The sequence below is a fragment of the Haliaeetus albicilla genome, chromosome 9 (assembly GCF_947461875.1).
Source record: "Haliaeetus albicilla chromosome 9, bHalAlb1.1, whole genome shotgun sequence".
In the NCBI taxonomy this organism is placed as follows: Eukaryota; Metazoa; Chordata; class Aves; order Accipitriformes; family Accipitridae; genus Haliaeetus; species Haliaeetus albicilla.
This window is the reverse complement of record NC_091491.1, coordinates 41,595,397-41,619,230: the sequence shown is the minus strand read 5'-3', so window position 1 is coordinate 41,619,230 and position 23,834 is coordinate 41,595,397. Positions and strand designations below refer to the sequence as shown.

General features: G+C 35.5%; 1 protein-coding gene across 7 annotated transcripts in view; it reads right to left on the bottom strand.

The window, feature by feature from the left end:
* Nucleotides 1-23,834, bottom strand: part of IFT80 (intraflagellar transport 80) — a 63,145-nt gene that overhangs the window by 35,154 nt on the left and 4,157 nt on the right. For 5 of the 7 annotated variants that reach the window (XR_011326249.1, XM_069792836.1, XM_069792835.1 and 2 more), the window contains 5 exons: nt 15,082-15,192; nt 12,693-12,761; nt 4,737-4,846; nt 4,098-4,187; nt 2,913-3,050 (listed from right to left, as the gene is read on the bottom strand). Coding sequence is in view for 6 of the 7 variants with exons in the window: in XM_069792836.1 (XP_069648937.1) it covers nt 2,913-3,050; nt 4,098-4,187; nt 4,737-4,846; nt 12,693-12,761; nt 15,082-15,192 (518 nt within the window). In the remaining variant the exon portion in view is untranslated. Of the gene's footprint in view, nt 1-2,912; nt 3,051-4,097; nt 4,188-4,736; nt 4,847-12,692; nt 12,762-13,484; nt 13,509-15,081; nt 15,193-18,253; nt 18,273-23,834 lie in introns of those variants that run through there. The other 2 variants (XM_069792841.1, XM_069792839.1) reach the window with 2 other exon arrangements.

Sequence of the window (23,834 nt, the reverse complement as noted above, 5' to 3'; positions counted from 1 at the left end):
TCACTCTGGTGGTATGTGAATCATTCTTCCTTTTCCCTCAATACCAGCAAAGCCACTTCTTTAGTAACTATTTACATTCTATGTCAGGAAAGAAACTTGCATGAAAAATCATGACTTTTGAAAACAATAAATTATCATTGCCAGCTGCTAAACAGACAAAAGCATCTGGCACTAGCTACTGTACATGTCTTTGTTTCTTTGAGTTGAGTAATAAACCAGGTAAAAGAACCCTTAATTTTATGAAAAAATAAACCTATCTGCATTAAAATTTCAAAGTCCACAAGCCTCTTCAATATTAAATGCTGATTAAAAAAATTACTGGTTTTTGGCTAGCAGGAGCTGGAACCATACATACAGTAAATTATATTACATAATAACTAGCAAGAAAAACAGTAATGCCCTGGGGATCAGAAACAGAAAAAGAAATCTAGTACTTGTCTTCCTTTTCCGCTGCACCAGTCTTTGCCACATTTAAGCATAAATCTATATTGATTGCAAAATTCAATCTAAATCGTTGGCCTCACCCACACAAGAGCATATTCATTTCAGTTTACCACTTGCTGATACAGCTCAGTAATCCCAGTACTCCGAAAGAAGATGGGAAGCGGTTGTGGAAGAAGAGGGTATGGTTTAAAGCACTGTTTTGAGAAGAAAATACTAATGGCTAGTCTGATTGTTTAAACCAATGTATGTTACATAATGTACTCCAACACAGATGTAATTATACTCATATAAATCGCTTTATACAAATATACCTTAATTGGCTTCATCGAGTGAAATATGGTAAATGTATATAAACACTTCTACAACAGCATATTTATATAGGGAGATAGAAGGACAACAGTCAGGGTACATTACTGCTGTAATTACATTTTAAGTGGAGTTAAGTGGCATACTAAAATATAACAAAATCTTCCTATCCACCTCGCCTAGGAACAAAAGCTTTGATGAAATCCTAATGGACCTTCTGAGGGAAGCAGCAAGTGTATCAGCAGATCTGTGCACCGAGCTGATAAAAGTAACAACAAAATCCCACCCTCAATGCCTATTAACCCATCCAGAAGAATGCCAGGTAGAGGAAAAGATGTCCCCACTGGTGATGTAGCCACTTAACAGCAATCTGAGTGTCCCACCCCCTAACAGATGAGGCATGACTGCACAATCTTTATGACTGTATGTATAAAGACAATTTATCCATTTTCTTCTGCAAAGAGAAATAGTATCCAATTTTGGACAAAACAAAGGCAGACAAATCTAACAGGAAGATATATCTTCGTAATTTCAATGATGGAAAACATTAGATGATGGAAATTGCAATCTGCTCTCCAGATTTATACCATAGAGACAGATAATATCTTCTTTACTTGATTATCTTTTATAACTACTTCAGTATCTTTTTTACCTATGTGAGTGGTATCCCAATCCTTTGCACAAGTTCATACCATAGACTTCAGCTCTACTCACTACTTTACCCTCTTAACTTTCTAGCGTGTTTGTTAAACACAGGTAATAAAAATCTCCTTAACATAAAAATCTTAAAAATTTAAATATCAAAATAAAACAACTTTTTTTTAAATCGGAAAATTAATACTTTCCAAAAGAAAATTGCATATGAATACTTGTGTTTTCCTTCAAGATAATTATCAGTAGCAATAGGAATTTTTCAAAGCAGGTAAGAGGAAAAGGCAAAGAAAATAGAAGCAATCCCTACTTCAAACTTAATGCCCAGCTTACATTTCTATCAGCAAAGATCAGTGAAACCAGAATCAGTATAAAAAGTGACATATGACAACTCAGAGGTCTTATCACATAATTTTTTACAGGCTCTTCTTCACGAATACAAAATTATTCGAAACACATAGTCCAAGTTCATGGTAAGAACCATGCTCTACTGAAGATGCCCAAAAACACGACAGCAAACACCATTTTCCCAATCTGAGCAAAAGAGCAACAAACGCAACAAAAAAAGAGGCAGCAAATGAGACAATAAAAATCCCAAATCAGCAAGGTTCAATGCAACATGACTCTGAACAAAAAGTTGCAGAACCCCAGGAAATCCAGAGAGACAATCAGGTCAATCTGTGCTCTGGGCTAACTAATTTAAAATACCAATTAAGGTAGATGAAACTGCATTAAATTCATTTTAATTGGGGACCAAGTTGGAAAAAAACCCCCTAGGTAAACAACAACAAACTGGGAGTAAAGCTTCAAGTGGAAAGAAAAAAAAAAAAGGAAAAGAAAGGTATCTCTTTTAGGAGCCTTTCTTCTCTCACAACAGTTAAGAAGTAATAGAGATGCTCAGATGAGAGGATTAAAGTATGTCTTCAGCTTGAAAAACTGTGCCTTGTCTAGCCATCAGAAATAGAAGCATGAATGTTAGCTCCTCTTTTACTGCTGCTTTAGCCTTATCATTTTTAATGCCTGACAACTGCATTTTGTGATCTCCTCATGAGATGTGCTTGTCAACTCTCAGTATTTTTTAAGAAAAAAACTAAATACTGAAAGCACAGGATATTGTTCTTCCACCTCTTCTTTTAAGATAGGTTATTGTTATACACTCTTTGCTTTTTACGGTTAATAACTACGTGATATGATTGCCTTACAAGAGATTCTCGTAAACTCTGTGTTTTTAAGGCATAAAGCTAAAAAATGCACCAGAAAAGTTAATGTCCTGAAAGGCAAAATTTTATAAAAAAATTTTATCCAACCCAAAACTTATTAGAAGTGCAGCTAAGCAGATCAAGAAGGCAATATCTTAGTCAGATGCACCCAGTAGAAAGGTGCTGGAAGATATGACTAGTTTTTGCTAATAAAAATACCCGCCTGTACACGTATATCCTCAGGAATATTTACTGTATTTTCAATAAATTTGTACAGTTCCACATCTGGTATTTCTCAGAGTTGTTACTTACCCCAGTTTTATCGCATAGACGCAAAGTATGAAAAGACCCCACAGCAAATAATTCTCCATCCACAGCCCAGGCAACAGATGTTATAGGATATTCATGGGGCTGTGAGCTGTACAGTAGACGGCCGTAACTGTCCCAAACCTTAATAAAAAAAATTAAATATATATCTATATGAACAGAGATTGGGCGTACCCTTATTTATTCTAGCGCTATCGTTTTCTCTCATTATCACAGAAGTTGCAGAAATATACTAAGTTATTTCAGTGCCTTTTTGTGTAACTAGAAACATCACTGATATTATACTTCACTTTTCAGTGAAGGTTGTTCCTAATCAATTTTGGTTTGTTTAATGCAATAGACTTTGCTTTGCTGCTATGGCAAATGCTACATTATTCTGTATAAAATATTTTGAACTAATGCGTTTTGTTTCCTGCAAATTGCTGTAAGTCTGTAAAATAACCACAAGGTTTATTCTATTTGCACTCATTTCCCAACAATGCGAGGCTCCTCTGCAAATTTCCAGACCAAAGAGATTTTCTCACTGATTGAAGCCAACAAAATACCAGGAAGCCAATTCAGAGAGTCAAGTCATTTGATTTTAACACTTTGAGAATTATTTTTTTTTTAATTTCTTAATTGTGTACATTTTTATCACAGCCATTATACACTTAGAAAATGATAGAACCAAATATGATACAATTAAAAATAAGCTCCTACTTAAGGGAAGAAACACAATATGTGCTTTCCATTTTGGATACAGAATATTCTAACCAAAAAATTTCTTAAGGGATTCAGTAATGCTCCTGTAATAGAAAACAGGAGCTTTATCTCCTCTAATTTTATGTCATTAGCTTTTTCAGTATATGTCATAGCTTATACTATTTCAAGTAATCATGTCTGTATTTCTACATATTTTCCTTTCAGAGTTTGTTTCACTTGCATTTTACCTATTTTTAATCTGCTGTATTTAAAAAAAAAAACAACAAAACACATTTCAAATTTTATGCTACTAGACAGAGTGAGATGTATTTACAAATAACACAACTTAGGTTAACAAGTCTTTCTTGAAAACTAAAGACTTCTCATTTAATTTTGAGCTTCCAAGTATTGTTAAAATTCAAAAACGTCAAAATGCTGAACATCTTTTTCAGTTATTTAGTTTCCCCTAAAAAGTTAACCAGCACTCACTTTATATTTACAATCTTCACCTGCAGAAAGAATGAGATCATTAACTGAGTTCCAGTCAGTTTTTAAAATAAGTCCATCATGGGCTTTCCACTGAAATGGAAAAAAAAAAAAATAAACATAGATGCAACAAGTCTGACAACTTCTATTTTTAATATTTATCACTCATCATTTACTAGCATTCATACACTCCAGGGTAGATCAGGCTTTCCAACAGTACAAATGCACAGACGTCATCTCTTCTGCAGAAAATTAAATTAAATACAGCCTGAAAAAGGCAGAATGAGAGCATAACAATCTGCATTAAAAGCGTGTTCTGAACGATTGCTTCTCTATCTTTCCGCCTTTTTGTAACAAATGAAAAGGGAAAGGCTTCTGTGTCTTTTTGCTTTTTCTTTGTTTACAAAAAGGGAAATGCTTAGTCACATGCCTGAAGAATATCCACAGCAGAAACTGTCAAAAATTTTTTAGTTTAGAGAAATGAAAAATCTCCTTATTCTCAAAAAAACTAAGGGGGGGGGGGAGCGGTACACATGTTGCATGGAAAATTTTAGCACAAACATTTACATTTGGCAAAACTCTAGATAACTGAAAAAAGTTTTCACATAGAAGTGTGAGACAACCTTAATGTATTAATGATACCTGCAAAACTTTAGCATTTGGCTGAAGAGGTTTAATAATCAGCTGCTTCCCTGAAGTGTAGAGAACTTTTCCAGAATCAGGTCCCCAGGCTACTGAGTACACTGGTGTTCCTGTAGACAGAAACAACGAAATAAAGCATTTCTGGTACTTATCGGATCAAATTATGCAGAAACTGCTATAGCCACTTCAAACTGGTTACTTAAAATCACACATCAAAAATTCAGGAGTGGGAGAAAGCCAAACTAGGGGCAACCATTTGTCCTCCACACTTGTCTGACTGCACTTATGGTCACGTTTACTGGTTCACTTCATGTTTTAGACAGCCACAGGAACAGCAGGAAGAGACAGATGCTACCCAGAAGGACAATTCGGAAGACTTTAGCTCATGCTGCATACCCTTCCAACACTTCTCAAGGAAATAAAAATACATAGAGTGAAGTCCTGGTAAATCCACTTGAGTAAATCGTCAAACACCTACCACTTTCAATGGGGCTACTCTAAATTTAACTCTGAACAAATCAACTCTAAGCAAAACAAATAATGAATTGACGGCTTGTCCAATACTACATCTGGGTTACCGAAAATGTGGATGACTTTACTACTGCTGTAAGTATCTCCTTTTCTCATATTGTACCTATCCATATTTTCAATACATCACTTAAGACCTACTGATTTTATTGCAAGGTCTGTCCCAGCAGACTCTGACTACATTCACTACTTGCTTCTTCATTTCACGGTCTGTCTAAAACCACCTCTGGAAGAATTAAAACCACCAAATTTCTTCCACTATTCTAAGATTTCTTCTTGAGTCAAATCATCCTTATAACCGGACAATTTTGTTTCTTCAGCTTCACTGAACCTCCCAATTGTTTTTGTTTCCCTGCTCTTAAAATAAAAATCTGACCAATTTATTCCAAGATATAGTTGTGCAAAATAACATGACATTGTCCTTCTCACCTCTAGGTCACCTTTCATCTTTAAGGTGCTTCTCTCACACCCTGATGTACTGATCCCCTGGCTCATGGTTAACGGGAATACTGTAAAGATTTGTGTGTCGCCATTTCCCTTTGTACCATTTTCTCTATTATCAAACAAAGCCCTTCATGGTCAGTTGTATTGGGTTTGGCTGAGATTAAGTTAATTTTCCCCACAGCAGCCCTCATAGTGCTGTGCTTTGTACTGATAGCTAGAAAGGTGTTGATAACACACCAGCTTTTGGCTACTGCTGAGTGCTGCTGGCACAGCATCAAGGCTGTCTCTCCAACATTCCCCCCTTCACCAGTAGGCTGGGGGTGGGCAAGATCTTGGGAGGGGATGTAGCCAGGACAGTTGACCCCAACTGACCAAAGGGATATTCCATACTATATGATGTCTGCTCAGCAATAAAAGCTAAGAGAAAGGAGAAGGGGCAGGGGGCATTCATTATTATGATGTTTGTCTTCTGGAGCAACCACTATGCATACTGAAGCCCTACTTCCCAGGAAGTGGTTAGACATTACCTGCTAATGGAAAATGGAGAATAAAGCTTTTGTTTACCTTTGCTTCCGCATGCAGCCTTTGCTTTTGCTTTATTAAACTGCCTTTATCTTGACCCAAAAGGTTTTTTTCCATCTTATTTTCTACCTGCCCTGTCCTGCTGAGGAGGGAAGAAATAGAGCGGCTTGGTGGGGCACCTGGCATCCAGCCAGGGTCAACCCACCACACCAGTTTACTTTTAAGGTCTATCTGCATTATGGCATCTTTAATTCAGTATTAAAATGTTAACTGCTCCCAACTGATCAGTCCACAAAGTCAGCCTTCAATGCCCAGCTGTCAAATCTTCCCATCTTCTCTCTTGCTACCTCTTTAGTCTGTTAGACAATTCCTACAAATACCTACAAAACCATTTCATGTTTACCTTGAAATCCCCGCACGCTTCTTTGCCAGAATACCTACAATACGATTAAATCCAATGCTGAGACCACTAACTGTGATGCTGACCAACACCTAATTTAAAATCAACAAATATTTGTATCAAAAGTAAGCCCAGCAAGTCAGGTAGATGGTCCCCCATGCTACCACCTATCATTTTAATACTGTGTTTTTAATATTGCATCTTTCTCAAAGCTCATTATCTATTGCCATTTACCATGCTATTAACTTGTAGAACTTTTTATAAGGGAACAGTTTTACACAACTCCAGAAAATTAACAGTAATAGCTGTATTTTGTATTTACTTAATCTTTTATACTCTAATACAGTTTTATTCACAATTGTAACTTAAAAAGATACAGAAAAATCAACACAACAACAGTCATCCTAATACTTATCAACAGACAACAGAAAATAGCTCTTTTCACCTACAATAGTGAGACTGAACACAAATGTGGGTAGAAAAAGTTTTGTATTGCACCTGAATTATTCTTTGTAAGATGTTTAGGCTCCATAATTAAGCCTTTAACAAAACACATATTTTTGTTTTGCTGCACATACAAAAAACCAAACATCCCATATTCAAGCAACTTACAAAACAAATGACAACAAATAAAACTAGAAAGAGTGGCCTGCAGACTTCACAGATTTTTCCCAATTAATTGAAAACATTTTTTTGCAGATTGAAAACTGCGGTGTGATATATCTAGAATAAAACCGACTGTTCTGTTTTAAAATCATGTTATGTTGCAGTTTTCAAATGACCTTTTTTGAAAATAGAAGAAAGTAAAAAATTACATGGAAAAAGCATCCAGGAAAAAAAGAAATCAGACTTGCCAACTATGCAAATATTTTCCATAGTACTTGACAGGATTAGTCTTCCCTGAAGAAGAAGAATCAAAGTATTAAGCTACTTGATTCCTTGCAAATAAAACTAAGAAAGTTAAGTAAAGAGCATGTCTAAACATTTATTTCTATCACAGCAAAAGCCCTGTAGCAATGGACAGCAAGTTTCAGCATGGCCTCAACATTACAGTGCATATAAAACTGCAAGAAGGGAGACTATGTAATAAGTCCCTGTCAGACTATTCTCTTTACTTTTTGTAAAACTTGCTTCCGTATCTTCTGAAATGGGAAAGAGAAGGCTTATTTCAGGCTTCTGTTTTTCTCTAACAGCCTTAATATTCTCACTGGCAGAAATGAGGCCTTTGAAGACACAATTCAATTGTCTAAACACAAGCACCTAAGCAATGCGACGCACCTAGGGTACTCCAAGATACCCATGTGGACCTTACAGATACAACACAGGACCTGAATGAGATCCATCTCCTGGAACAGATTTGGAGGCTAGGCAGAATAGCCCAATGAACCTCAAATGGCACTAATGGTACACTTACATTAAGACAACTGAATTGTACCCCAAAAGTTCTGTTTGAGAAATCAGAAACCTCAGAAAGAGCAATTAATTGTTACAGCCTAAACGTTGGTATTTGACAATTCCATAATTTTAGAAGAGAAAAATGGAAAGAAATTCTCCTAAGTTCTCAGAGGTGTGCACTTCTTAGGGAGTCATGCATATTTCAGCTGATAACTAAATATCAAATTGAGCAAATTAAATCAAATTGAGCAAATAAACCATTTTTTTGTACATCTATCATTTATGGTGGTAAAAAAAACCAAAAGGCTTGAGAAATGCTCTTACAGGGTAAAATTTTCAAAGACACTTTTGGCATATTAAGTTCCATTTCAAAAAATGACCCATGAATATCTTTTTATGGGAATATTTTGATGATATTTAGATACTTAAGTGATTGAACTGCTATATCAACTGTCCTAACATCATCTAATATCTTACTACTTAAGCCTTTGAATTTTCTCTCTGAACAAAAAACTTATTTTATTACGGCCACATCAATACAGCACACTAAACTTTGATTTCAGCTTCCAAATAGTCAAACTCTAAACTGAGACCTGGTGTCATTGCTCCTGTATATTTTTGTACTTTGTGTATTTTTTTTTAGGAAGGCATTTATTTTATGTTACTTAGAAATACAGAATGATGTAATTTATTTTTTTTTTTAACTCGTCAACCATTACAGGAGACAACTCATAGAAACATACAACATATATTAAGTAAATCTGGCACTAGCTGTTTTCCTACTGGCAGCAATTTATGTTGAAAATGACATAAATTCTGTCACCAGCTGTACAGAAGTTCTAAATAAACTAATTTTTGTCCTGCTCTAATGCTGATTTAACAATCAGAAGACTTTTATATTTAAACCAAATGTTTAACTTTTTTATGATGGCTGACTACTTAACCACAATTTCCAGGGCTTAACAGCAGGAGCTAAGTTAACTCATTTCCTTCTGCACTTAACAAGAACTTGGTTGGGAAAAGACTGCCAACACACTGCATTGCTGTGGAAGGAAAAATTCAGCAGAACAGACAAACTGCAGTGAATTGCATTGGTGATAAACAGTTTCAGGAAAAAAACTCTCTGAGAAAAGAAGCGAGAAAAGCAGAAAAGGTGGACTGAGAGAAGATCTGAAGAAAGAACGTCAGCATTAAGCACACAGGGTGGGCTTTTCACATCTCAGTGCTCTACTAGCAGATGTTAATCCCCAATGAATCATTCCAGTGGCCAATGCATACAGCACAGAAAGAGCTAGGTTGAGTGCAGGAGTGATAGAGCAGTCACTCTGACACTTTCAGCCACAACAGATACTTTGGTAATTACAACAGTAAGTCTGCGTGAGACTTTTTACTTTCACGGGGGTAGAAACATTCATTCAAACAATTTCATTTCTCTCTGTGGCAGCACAAAAAATAGGAGCTGCATTTGGAATACAGTTGTCCCTTAAAAAAGTAAGTTCCACTTCACAATAAACATGTTGTAATTAAACTGTTTACATTGGAATTGTTGTGACTTTGCTTCCATTAACCAAAACGGCAACCTATAAGCCAATTATTTGTATTACTCCTTGGTGCTTACTCAGTGTACTAGTCACTGGAAGCCCATCAGAAAGTCAGCAGGGCCAAAAGATAAATATTCAAGAAAGATATGGTCCTAAGAGTACTAGATGACAAATTCAAGGTGAAAGAAAGGTGACAGAAATCACCTGAAGAATTAGAAATCCATCTGAGGTAAAGTAGTAGAATGTGTGACACAGAAACAATAGGTCTGTGGATAATGATGTTTAAATGATAAATAAGTATCATATTATTTTATAATGGAATGTCATGGCTTCACCAAGAATCAAAAAGCACATGGAGAACATTGACTTGCCCTGCACAATGTATGTGTACTTTCATAAAGGTTATGGTGATGTCCTTGATCAAATGCTCTTAAAGAAAGTAAGTTTTCATGGCACAAGAAATAAAGTCATCCTGTGGATTTAGAATATGACTTTCCCACAAGGAATTACTCCTGTCTCGACTGCAATTAGGGACACCAGAATAATTAACCAGGATCAAAGCAGGTGCTCTAGCAATGAAATACTTAGGGTGGATCCATGAGGCTTGCTTGCTTGCCCTGAAGCTTCTCAGATCTTGGAGTTAAGAGTAAAGTTATCAGCAAAGCTGTCAGCTTCACTGGTGGGATAAGCTAAAGAAATGGCACTGCAGAATAATCTTGATTGTAGTGAGGAAGGCACACCTGCATTCTACTTAATTTTCACTTGACCAATACCTTTGACTCCATAGAGGACTTCAAGGGTTAGAGAGCCAGTGATTTATGAACTGCAGCAGCAGCAATTTTAGCCACACATTTCAAGAGAGGCTCTGCAACTGTGGGCTCAGCATGGGTCCTACTAACCAGATGTTTGGTCTGCAAAGGACTCAGTTAGTGCAGGTGGCACCAATGACACTACAGACTTCACCTCAAACAATCTTAGTATCAGAGTCTACAAAGCACCATAAAAATTTGTGCTGGTAGAGCCATCTTCTCTTTCACATGTGGACCATCTATACTTTATACATCCTGCTCTTCATAATTCTGTGGCTCTCTCCACAGGAACACAGACACTTTGCACACAGCGTTATGCTGCAATGTATACAACACAGAATACATAGAGAAATCCCGCTTTAACCAGAATCCTGTGGGTTACCAACATATACCAAAGAGATCCATGAAAAAAAAAGCAAAAGAGATCAGTGCACCATGTCAGCTGGAAGCCCAAAGGATTGCAAATAAGGCATTTTTTAAAAAAGCTTTCAGTTTAAGGAAAAGAAGGAAAAAAAGGAAGAATATTAAGATAATCTAAGGATGAAGAAGTGAGAGCAGACTCAAAGAACAATGCAGCCATAACAGCAATACTACAGCTAGAGGCTGAATGCAGTAGAGGCTATGGGGTCACACTATCTTTATTCCATGCATCGGCATGATGGAAGGACATGCAGCCAGTGCGCTCCATGTAATTACTGAAAAAAATAAAAAAGGAAAAATTTATGTTCGTGGTTTTGTAGTGAATAAAAAGCCAAAGATAAAATAGGCATGTGGACCATCATCCAAAGATAAGAGCCTGAAAATTTATTTCTAATACAAAGAATGGAATGAGTAGAAAGAATGTTAGCAACGGGAATCCTTTCATTTCTCAAGGAGATGATAAAGGAAGTACAAAATTAGCTCAAACATGATATACCTCTCTTAAACAACTAATAATTTCTGCAGAATCCTATCCTGATCCCAGGTATGTCAGTAGCTTACAGAGGGGTCTGTGGGAATCTGATCCTATAAATTTACGTTTAAAGGGTTTGTTAGCCTCACAGGATCTTATCTCAAAACACAAATACAAGATGACAGTTATTCCATGGGGACTCAACTGTACTTTTATACTGTACCAGAAACTGTAAGAAATCAATGAAAATTCAGCTTGCATATTTCAAACTAGAACATCTCTTACTTTATAAGCTTCATCAAACCTCAAATAAGCACAATGAAGTATAAAAAAAACCCTGAAACTATCAACTGAGAAATAGTGAAGAGTGTGTGCTTCAACCTTTATTTTTCTTTTCAAAAATTACAGTTCAGTTGGCTTATCTTTTTACATTGTAAGCATGAAAAAACATTACATCTGAATATGAACTTCCTTAACAGAACTGAAATACATTTTACATTCACTCCTGTGGTTAAAATGCCTTCAACAGGTTGAAAGAATTTAGATAATTTGTTTTAGAAAGAGATAAAGGTCTGACATTTAACCCAACCCCAGGTGCATGTGGTTTCTTAAAAAATGTCAAAAGGTCACATGATCTCAATGTATGAAGTCTGAAAAACAAAATCTAGCTCAGTATCTTCACTGATATAGTACAAAAGGGTTAGAGATTATGATTATAAAAAATAGCTTTTTAAAAATATCAAACATTATTTGTATAAATACATATTTGCAGTTTATACTGTTGCACTTTACAGTAATGTGATTTTGAATTAACGTAAATAACTGGAATGGTCTAGTATGCATAAAACTGTAGTTATAAAGCCAAGATCAAGGTTAGGACTCCATGGCCCCAGTTCAACAAAGAACTTAAGCACAGGGATTGTTTCATTTCAGCAGGACTGTTTCTATATATTAAATTAGTTACTGAGTTAAATAGATGAACCAAAAGCTGTTAAAGAGTTTTAAAGTTCAGAGGAACTAACCCACATGCACCTTGCATCTTTCAAGCATTCTTGCAATGCTTTTAGATTATTATTTTTTTTCAGTTTCACCATGAGACTCTGTGGCTTGATATTAAAAACTGGATTTTTTTCTTGTTTAATTCTTTAGCCTTTCCAGAATCCTTAGGGTGAAACTGAAACTATTGTCTAAAAATGTTGCAATAATACTTTTAATTTGAAGAATTTTTTTAAGATAATCATGTTATTAAAAATCCAGTTCCCCCTGTATTCAACTATGATTTACATTTAATTTTAGTTAAGTTTATCCAGGCCTTAAGATCCTTAAACAAACCATTACTGCCAGATTTAGGGTCTGTTATTTAAATATATGTCATAATACCCCAAATTAAAAAGTTCTAATGGAACTTTAAGAAAATTAACTTACCTTGCTGAGCTAAAGTGGACCTCAGCATCCCACTTTTAGACCAGATTTTCACTTGGCCATCTTCACCAACTGTAAAGTTATCACAGAAATCATCAACTTAAATGCAATAATACGTCTAACAAACATGGCACTTGTATTTACCTAGGAAACACTAGAGTTAAAATAAGTCCAGGTCTTCTTAGAGGTAAATATTGTTTATGTAGTTTTCCTAACATGCAAAGAGGTAGTATATTAAGGAAAAAATATTTAAGACTGTTCTTCTGCTATTGTCAACAAGTCTCTTCCTCTCCTGAAAATCCCTGTAGTCTCCTTATCTGAAGCTGCTGCTGGGAAGTGAAAGTCCATCACTATTAAAGTATCCCAAGTTCTGTATTCTCTATTCAGCATTGCTAGTACTTTTCATCTATTTACAGTTCAATGGCCTGGAGGCTGATTAAATGAGTCTCTTAGGAGTCCGAAGAGAGTAAGAACAGATTTTATGTATTAAACTGGAGGCTTCACAGTTGATAAATGGTGAAACTGAAGATAACTGAAGGGTCTGTTTGGAAGGCTTAAATTTTATAACATAACTGCGTGTTACCAAGAAACTCAGTTTACTTATTAAAGATTAAGTTCTTATACACAGTACAGCATAGTTAGGTATGCATTAAGAACACAGATTTCCTAGTGTGCTATCATATTTGAAACATACAGCTCTGGGCCTTCATTTAGGTCTCCCAGATTCAATTAATGAGGAAAAAGGTGCACCCAGACACTTAATGTCATTCTTCCATTCAAAGGTAATTTACTTACCAGATTTCAGCTTTTTATATCTGGCCAATGTAGCTTTTAAGTGTTTAAAAAGTGTAAAAAAAAATTTAAAAATCTTATTTGTGCACATTTGATACTGTTGAAATACAGCCATAAAGAATATTCTAACTGATACAGTATCATCAATGATTCACTCTTCCTCCAAGTATAGTTGCAGTGTAAGAGTAGACCTTCTCAGAGTATGCTGTTTGGATATGGTGATGAATTCCTATACTCTCCATAAGTGTCATGTAGTCTTTCAAAAAAAACCAAACAACAAAAACCAAAACCCCAAACAAAAAAACCCAAAACAACGAGATTGAAAAGACCACTTTAACTTTTTCTTTGGAGAATTTCCTGAGGCAAATCTGTCTTTAAAAAGAACAGTATTTCTGTCCCTCTGGGATTTCAGAGGTACATGCCAGAGTTCCTTGAAGCAGCATTTTAGAGTCAGAGTCTGGAAACGAGCAGATCCAAAATTATCTTCAGTACTTCTGGACTGAGTTGGAATTTGTCCAAAGAAATCAGCTGTGCTAGATCAACGGGAGGCTGTAGAAAATTCTGACACCAACAGAAATCCCATAAAGGAGAAGTCTATCACAGGAAATTTAATTAGCTTCCCCTTAACATCAGGATAGAAGTTTTTGACAAAAATGCCAAAAGCAACTAATTACCAAAAGATTTAGGACAAAAAGACATGTAGAGATGCAGACACTGGGAGATCACTCTCCCAGCCTCAATAAAGAAAAAAAATAGTTAGACTGCAGCTGGATCTATATCACTCCTAATAATTAAGAAAGAGAAGCACAGGAACATTCAAGATGCTCATGAGGCCTCAGTAAACTGTGCTGGTTAAAAAACCCCAAACATCATGTGCAGGGTTATAAATGTATCAACTTAGCAGCCTTTTTTTTAACAGATAAGGGAAAAAAAAAATCAAATATTCTCCTTTATGAAGTACAGAATATCCACAAAAACATCTAAGCACTCTATCTGATATTAAAAACATTCACTTTCAAGTAAATAGGATAACATCTAATAAATAGGATCACTGAAAAATATAAAGGCTTTTACTAAATCTTCTACTAAGATAGACAACATTCTTCTAAAGCAGCATTAATCAAATAGTGCAAAATTAGCTTCTACTAAACAAGGCAATAATAAACCCAGGAAAAAAAAGTAACTTACTGTAGCTAATTTCATTTATATTGCTGTTTTTGTGTCTCCATTTCCCCCTTCTCACAAGAATTTCAAGCTAGACCAGTGTGTGAACACTTAACAGACTCAGTTTTTTTCATTCAAATTCAGTGTAACTACAATATGAACAATGAAATTTGGGATTACCTCTTTTAAACATACGTCAAGGATTAAATTATTTTTCCAAAACATCCTGTTATATTTATCCCATAAAGTACTTACATTCTACATATTTTATTGAAAGCACTTAGTTTTCATAAACTTAGTTTAATACTACATTTTTTGTACCCTTACATTTCTTTATGACATATCAACTTTGTAGATTAAAAAAACCAAAAGGCTTTATTTTGAAAGAACTCTTCTGTTAGTTTTCAAAACACTTCATTACTTTAAGAATGCTTACCTGTAACCAGGGCTGTTCCTTCATAATTCCACCTTCCTGCAAGTACAGCTCCACAGTGTGCTTCTACACTTTTCTCTACTCTTCCTAACTTTGAAATCAAGTGGAACTTCCCTAAACAAAAGTTCAAGATACAAATAGCGTATCTAATTTTGAGAATTGGTATTTATGCCTGTAATGGTGTTATCTTCTGTTAAAAATACACACAAGACAAGAAACCACCACCAACAACAAAAGAACAAAACATACAATTATCTTGATTAGCCCAAACAAATGAACTCTTGCAGAAGAACTACTTGTAAACTAGCTACAATGTTGTATTGTTTTTGTTCTTTTTGTTATGCATAATCTTTTTCTTGCCTATACATTTTTCTTATGTCCCTCTAAAGTTTGCATGTTTCTCTAGGGACACAACTGCCTGATGTTATTTCATTGCCTGAAAGCTAACAAACAGAGGCATATACACTGCAACCCAGGAGAGTCCTTGTGGTGGGTTTTTTTGGTGTTTTGTTTTTTTTTTTAAAGATCTGAAAAATCACTCAACACCAAAAGGATAATGGAAAAGCTAGGAACAATCTGACCATCAGTGAGTGCGTTGCTCTGAGGAAGTATTACGGCTTGCATTATGGAGCTGTTATGGAAATTCACAGAAGCCAAAAACAAAGCTATTAATGATTTCAACAGAAGCATGAGGAAGTCTTTCTTTCCAAATGAGGGATGTTGCTTAAATCCAGGAAGATCAAATTTAAACTGGACCAAAGAGCAGACAAAGGAGGACTTGGAAACATGTGGCAGAACAAATGCATGGCTTAGAATAGTTCAGTGATTCAAATTAACTACTTTAAAACCAAAACTCTTTTAAAATTGTTTTATCTAATCTGCCAGACAGCGAGCCACTCTAAGCAATTTCCAGAGTGACCAGAATTCTTTGAGATAACAGCACACAGATATCTCACACTAAGTGTGTGCAAATGCTCCATCACTTAAGACAGAATAATTTTTCCTTTAATAACATCCTGCTTGGGAATATGAATTATAAAACAGGCCATACCTGGTGAGCCAGAACTAGAAACTAAATACCTGACTACTTCAGTAAAGGACCACATTATCAAGACCCATAGGTGTATGCAGCTGATAACAGTTAACTATGAACTGCATAGAAGGTGAAAACACATGACACCACTGCCTTAAATGCACATTCAGATCACAGTAGCCAAGATGGCAAAATTTAGGTGGCCCGCACTGCTAGAAGCTTGAAACAACTTTATTGTGTTCGTTTCCCATGTTTTATTTTACACTTCAGTTAAAAAAAAAAACCACAAAGGAAAAAAAAACCCAACCAAACAAAACCCAAAACAACAAAAAAACCCCAACAACAAAAACCAAAGCCAGACTAGAACCAAAGAAAAAGCATTCTGGTAGATGCGTCACTAAAGAACCATGAAACATACATCAGGGCTCTCCACAGTATTATTCAAATTAATACAGTCACACTTTGTCTTCATTTTACTTTTAAGTACATAAACAAAATGGTACAATAATCCAGCCAAACCTCTGCCAATGCAAGATTTCCAAGCAAAAGATTTTTAACACTGATGAAAAAGAATGGTTTGTATAAATATGTTTATTTGAACAGACCATTTTAAATATCATACATAACTATACATTTCTGCTTTTCTTTATCACTTATATTCATATCTACCAGAGTACTCTGAAAAGCTAGTTAATCCCATTTTTTTCTGAATTCGCAGAACTAATATTATTACTAAGACCACTTTTTCCTCATTCAGTTAATTTTTAGTTTCCTAAAATTTTCAGTACTGATAGTCTACATTTAAAACATTACGTTATTTTATAATTAGGAAATATATTTTATATAATTAATGCATCAATTATTTTATAGAACATCTCTCAGGTCTGAGATTCTAATTTTTTGTGTATAAGCAATAACTGGATTCACAGGAATTCAATGGCTAAATACTATTTTCTCCAATTAAACTGTCAAAATGGCCTTTTCTGATTTTAAAATAATACATCAAAACCCATGTTTTGTTTTCTGATCACCTGTCTTTTTCGATGCATAGCATACTTGTTCAATCTGTAGCCAAGACCTTTTTCACTGCAGAATACTTAAACCTAATCTGCTATAGGACTATGAATATTCTCATGCCATAACCTACAGTATTCATCATTAAGTGGCTGAGCTCTTCATAGCCATTATGAACACATTTCACTAATTTCCCTTGGGGGAAAAAAAAAAAAAAGAAAAAAAAGAGCTTTGCAAATTGGGAGCTGACATAAACAGAGATTTAACTCAAGGGCCTTCAACTTTCAGTATCCAATCTGAAACATTCAGAATTACTTTTTTAAGGATACAAAGAATTCTATGGCATTTTATATATTGAAACAATAGCTTCCACTGACCTAGGTGGAATCCATCACACCTCAATACTTCTGTAAGCAAATGCCTCAACACATAAGAGAAAAAATAAATTAAAATGAAAGAACAGAGAGTTGGCAAGCAACTGAATACTTTGGTTAGGTCACATTATCAGGAAAACAATGGGCCATGTCACAGAGTACAGGATAAAATCCTGTTATACAGGGAAACATTCAACTCATTTACCAATCTTTTGCATCCTTTCCCCCTCCACAAGCTCTTACTTCTTTCACAGTGCATCTGTAGCAAATTGTAGCCTAGCAGGAAAGAATAGAGTTTCATACAAAAGCAGGTCCACCTTAGGCATTAAGACAGAATTCATCTGGAAAAAATGTGATCATGCATTTAAAAACTGTATCATAATACTTATGCAGAACAGGGCCAAATCAAGTTTTCATGGATATCATCTTTACTTCTGCAACTTCTTTACTTTTCCAACATATGAATTTAAACTGATGACAGTCAAATGATGTGACTCATTAGATACTGCTTTTCTCATTGCACTCACACATAGAGGTTGCTCCAAAAGCAATGTTTCGATGGATTTCTCTGCCTTCTGTTCTTCAACTTAACATTGAGGTAGTAGAGGCTTTCAAATTAGAACTTACTGCCTTATACACAATTAAGAAAGGGAAAATTCTAGCTGTATGCCTGGAGTAGATATAAGTGATTCAACTTAATCTTACTTTACATCTCAGATTTGTAAAATACTGTTCCTTTATTTTTATTACGTACTGAAGCCAGAAGCTGTCCTCAATCTTAAAGTGACTCTCCAGTTTTGGAGGAATTTCAAGTGGGAGATTAGCAGCCTATTCGAATACAGAGTATAAAACATGTATGTTTTGTTCATTACTTTTCATAGACTCTTAAATGCTGACCTAATGTAAAATTAACAATAACATAAAAAGTTGAAAAATAGTCTCTTCACTTATGATTTGTGCTTAATAAGCAGTTTAAAGTTGAACGTATTCTTTTATTTTTGTAAAAAAACAGCAACAAGACCAATGTAAGTAGGAAGTAAAAGAACAATATCCCACAAGAGATGCAACTCAGAAGAAAACCCAAGAGGATTAAATTTACATTTCCTCTAATTTCACAAACATCTGGAGTTCAACCAGGAATTAATGCAACCCTGTAAAGACATTATACTCCATTTCCATTGGATTCAGCAAATTTCCAGGAATCCTTATCACAGAGATGAATTAGCTGTTGCAGGAAAATTGCAGGCTTGACACATAAGGCATGCCGTGTAAGTAATAGTTAAACAGAATTTAAAATGTAACATTTCTAGAAAATAGCAATTAAGCAACAAAACTTGCTCATGCACTTTTACAATTCGATAATTCACTTGCACATGCAAAAAAAAAAAAATCTTTACAAGATAAGTCCCCTCCATTGAAAGTGCTAATTTACACTAGGCGATAAAGACTTGGAAATTTTCTACACTTAAGTTTTTATCTCAATTTATTCTTTCACAAATTACATTAACACTGTTTTGTATTTCAATTTCACTGAAAAAAACCAAAACAAACTGATTTTTGGCAAATATATCTCATGAACAGTTTTCCAGAAATTGAAAGTTCAGGATAAATTTGCCAATCAATGCTAAGAGCTTATCCTTTACTCCTAACAACAGTTAACTAGGTAAAAAATCCCTACAAGAAAGAAGATAAAAGTACTAACTATGATCTGTGAACTAATTATGGCAAAAGTCACTCATTCCATAAGTAACAGCAAACCAAATCAGCTTTTGTTCCTGGACTCCCTACTGTCTTAAGAAGGGACCCTAGCTGAACGTTTCCCTTCAGTGAGAGCAAGCGTAACAACTCCTCGCCGCCTGGACTGTCTGTAGCCCATGTTGCAGCTGTGCCCTCAGTGAGGGTGTTCACTAATTCGGCATTTTTCCATCACATAGCTGCCTCTCCATAAAACATACCAAGGAGCTCCAAAGTTACTGATTACCTGCCAGACAATCCCCTTACAAAACTGGTCATGGAAGTCTCATTTTCTTAGGGAACTGAACTTTAAGGAAAAAAAAAAGTTTCTTCATCCCATTCTGTATACATTTAGCACTCTATAAACATGTAAACAAATTGGGATTTACTCTGTTCACTTAAACAGAAATTACATCCTATCCTCCTTCTGCAGTATCACGTTATCTTCCTACCGCAGAGTATCTACTGCTCTGTAACAACCATAAAGTGTTTAGTTTCAATAGCAATTCATCCAGCTAAGCTCAGTTTTACTTTGCACTGTGCTATGCTAGCAGAACAGTAGCATTCAAATTAATGACAGGAATAGTAATAAAGGCCCCAGATGTCCAGAAGGAATGCAAGGACTGAATACAAACAATACAAAATTATCTAACGACCAAGGATGTGTCATCTTTGGAAACAGAGGCAAGTTACTGGATTGCAGACTTTGATCAGACAATACCTATCCAGGCTACAACATCATAAAGATGATAAGCTTTAGGGATGTGCTGAGAAGTGGACATTTTGAAGGGCCTACACACTTGTAAAAAGAAAAAAAAAAAACAAGGAAAAAAAAAAAAAACAACCCCACTGCAATAAAGTTGGCAAAGATAGCCAAAACAGTTTATGCTGCATGGAAGTAAGAAACAGCTGCATTAAAAGAAAGTGAAAGTTAATCAAGCTGATCTCCAAAAGCTGGACAATGATAGAACTGATAGACTCTCAGGCGTCTATGAATTTTAACAGAGATACAACTACATGATCATTTACATGTTTCACAGAATTTTTTTTTCTCATTCAGTAACTTATTTTTTTTTTTTCCACTGTTATGGAAGGGACAGCTATTTTCCTGACCTTCCTGTCACTATGTCTTGTAGTTGAAATCTTCAGAAAGTACTTCAACCTTACTTAGAATCCTAGGATGATAACTTTACATTAGACAAAAAAACTTTGTTAAAAGTTACAAGCAAACGAAGACAAAAGTCTTATTGAGTAAAATGCAGATCAACATTAAGGGACTAGTTTAGATTTTGTTGGTCACACACGCAACTAAAATCTTGAGCAGCAAGAACAATCATCTGCTAATTGCAAAAACTCTTCACTTCAAACCCCTGCCATTGACTTATATCACTTAAAGTAATCCAACTTCTAGTAGCTAATTGCAAAGGTCCTAATGCATCCTGGAAAAGATTTTTGGGCCTACCTATACACGGTGCCATTCCTGAATCTTTATTCCTAAAGTATAGCTCTCTGTTGCAGTTTCACTTAATCCACTTACAGGAGAAGGGCAAGCATTCATACCTACTAGACATTACACTTAAGAACTGATACCTTATGTAAATTTACACTGGGTTCACATATAGACTAAAGAACTTCCGGATGTGCAGCTCCTGTGACATGCTAATTTTTTAACATTTGGGGGGGGGGGGGGGAGAAGGGGGAGAAATCAACTTTCAACCTCTCTAAACATATCTATGAATACAATTTATTTTTTCTTGCATATCTTAATGATATAAAAAACAGGAAAATGAGAGAGAAAAATTGCATAGCAGAGTTTTAAAAGTCATCTTTCTCATGAAGGTAGTAGTAGCCCTTATATATTTCTTCCATCAACTGTCAAAGCATTATTCAAGCAGCACATGCAATACTACCATACTATTTTAATAACACTGGAAAACTGACTGAATAAATTAACAGAAGATCTGACTACTACAGTTGCTCTTTTGCTCACTATTTACACATACAATTTAGAATGTTAAAGAAACAGGACATTAGAAATACAAATGTGAAAACGGAGAAAGAAAAAGGAGAAAAAAGCAAGGAATTAAGAGCACCAGCTGACCTACGAAAATCCCTCCATCCCATGTTTATCACTGAAAGAAAAAGAATAGAAATCCCATAGAAATCAGCTCAGTTAATATTGATCATTGACTGATGTTCTGAAGAACATACTTGTTTAGGTATACCCCGCAAAGCATAATACTATAATGCATGCTAATATTACTTGATAAAAATGAATCTTCCTTTCAGCTTTCACAAAAAACTCCATTTCCACCTTAAGAGCTCTACAAGCAATACTTCAATAAACCCAGCTGCCTAAAATTCATAGTAAATTTCAGCACCAAGTATTGCAAAAATTACTACTCCACTTGGTCAATCTTCTCTTGTTGTCTTCCCTCCCCACGTATACCTAGGAAGTTATAGGGAGCCAGCCTTCAGACACTGGCCAAAAGATGTCCTGCTTTTGTTCCCTAAGTTCAGTGCATTTATTCCTTAGGAAGTACTGAACATCTTGAAGAAACTTTGGCCTTCAGTCTGTGAACTGAACTCTCAGCATTCCTAATTTTTAAGTGCAACTATTGCCAAAAGTCAGAGAAATCACCAAAATTTCATGTAAGGAATGAATTTCCTCTACCTTCTTCAAATACATATTACCTCTCTCATCCGTACAGAAAGCCATGCTGGACGCAGCAGCTCCAGACTGCTAATGCCCAGTAACAAACCTTCTGTTCCCAATCAAGCTCACTGTGAAGCTAGCCAAAAGCTTACAATAAGTTCCCCTCACCAAAGAAAACATACTAGACCCACAAATTCAAGGTGCTGGCCAAAACATGGGCAGAAGTTAGCTGGAAATTCTCCACCAGTCCCATTAAAACTATCAATAGGTCCCTGTGAAAGCTATCAACAGGGTCATGGGCAGATGGCCATTATTACCCTGATGGAAACTCTCTACAACAATTGACCATGATCCGTTCTGCCTGAAAAAGCTGGCAGAGATTTAGAGCAGCATATTGCTTTGAGTTCAGTGTTGAGAAACTCCCACCACTACCATTTGTGTAGAAATACAGCTTTACCACCGAGATCTTTGACCACCGACAAAAGAATATAAACTAAGTTTATTATGTTGATGCAATCTGCTTTTTTGTGGCGCATAATTACTAGTACCAGCAGAATAATTTAATTGACTTACTCTGAAACCTTCAACAGCATTATCAACCAAGTAAAACACAAAGGTATAAAAAGTTAGGATCAGCGTAAAGACTGTCCAGCTTTCGCAAGTCACACAGCTCTTCCAAGTCACCTGTATGCCAAGATCTTGGATTTAACATATCAAAGTATCAGAAATCATTCACAAACTAACAGACCAACCCCATCAGCAAGTTCTTGCCAGTGGATTGTCAGTTAGGCAGCCCAGTCTACATCAAGGACTTGTTTCTTAGCAGAGCTTTTATTCCAACACAATTTTTATAACAAGGTCAATGTAAACCAGCAGATTTCATAAAGGATCAACCGCTTTTTAAAACTGGTAGGTTCAAGAAGAAACACTCTCATCTGAACTACAGTGTTTCCACATGGTAGGTTCTTTGAAACACAAATAAAAGGGGGGAGGGGGTTTAAGGAAATTTATTTTTACCATTATTTTCCATATTTTATTCAAACAAAGAATTAGATCAAGAAGAAGAGATTCCAAGTGTTCTTCCTTAAAGAAAAGGGATGAGGGGAAAAAACAAAAGGGGAAAACTTGCACAGAAAATTCCTGATGGCATGGAACATAATCCCCATTACAGTACTAAGGAGACAAACTCTGACCTGAACAGCATGGACTGCTTTGTAATAAATGTAAAATAATAATGAAACCAGTTACCTAAGATTTCTTCACTGAACTGGGGATATGAGTATATCTGCTTTCATGCGGGAAGAAAAATTTGACTGTGTGCAAGTCAGGCAAAATCAATTCCTAGTCTCTTTGGGGAGGAGGAAAAAAAAAACCCTCAAGCAGTCATCATACCTTCTTGCTCCCACCTCCCTTCCACAAAAGAGAATCCATACACTGGAATACAGCAGCTACTATATTGGATCATATAGTCTAGTATTAGTACACTAGTATACTGGACAAATAGCAGCATATGGGATATACATATGTGTGTATACATCTGCCAGTGTAATGGACATATGTATTAGTCAACATATACTATACAACAGCCAGAAGTAGAGGCTTCTGAGGGATATTCAAGACTCCATAAAAGCCAGACACAAGACATGCTCTTGTAACATGTCCAAGAAATGGACTACATTGATATTAAACATCACAGTTAAGCAATTTCCGTAACTTGGTCATCAGTTTTCTTTACTACAAGTGATCTGGTATCTATGAAGGCATGCAGAACAGACATATTTAAAGCTACTGGTTTATGAAATTGAAAAAAAAAAACCATGGTAAAAATTGACCTCACATAAAAAATTACGTATCTGCTGTCAGAGGTATGTTTAATAATGTTGTACGGGAGAAAATTACAGTAATACAATGCATTAAATTTGAAGCACTTATTAGTTTTACACCT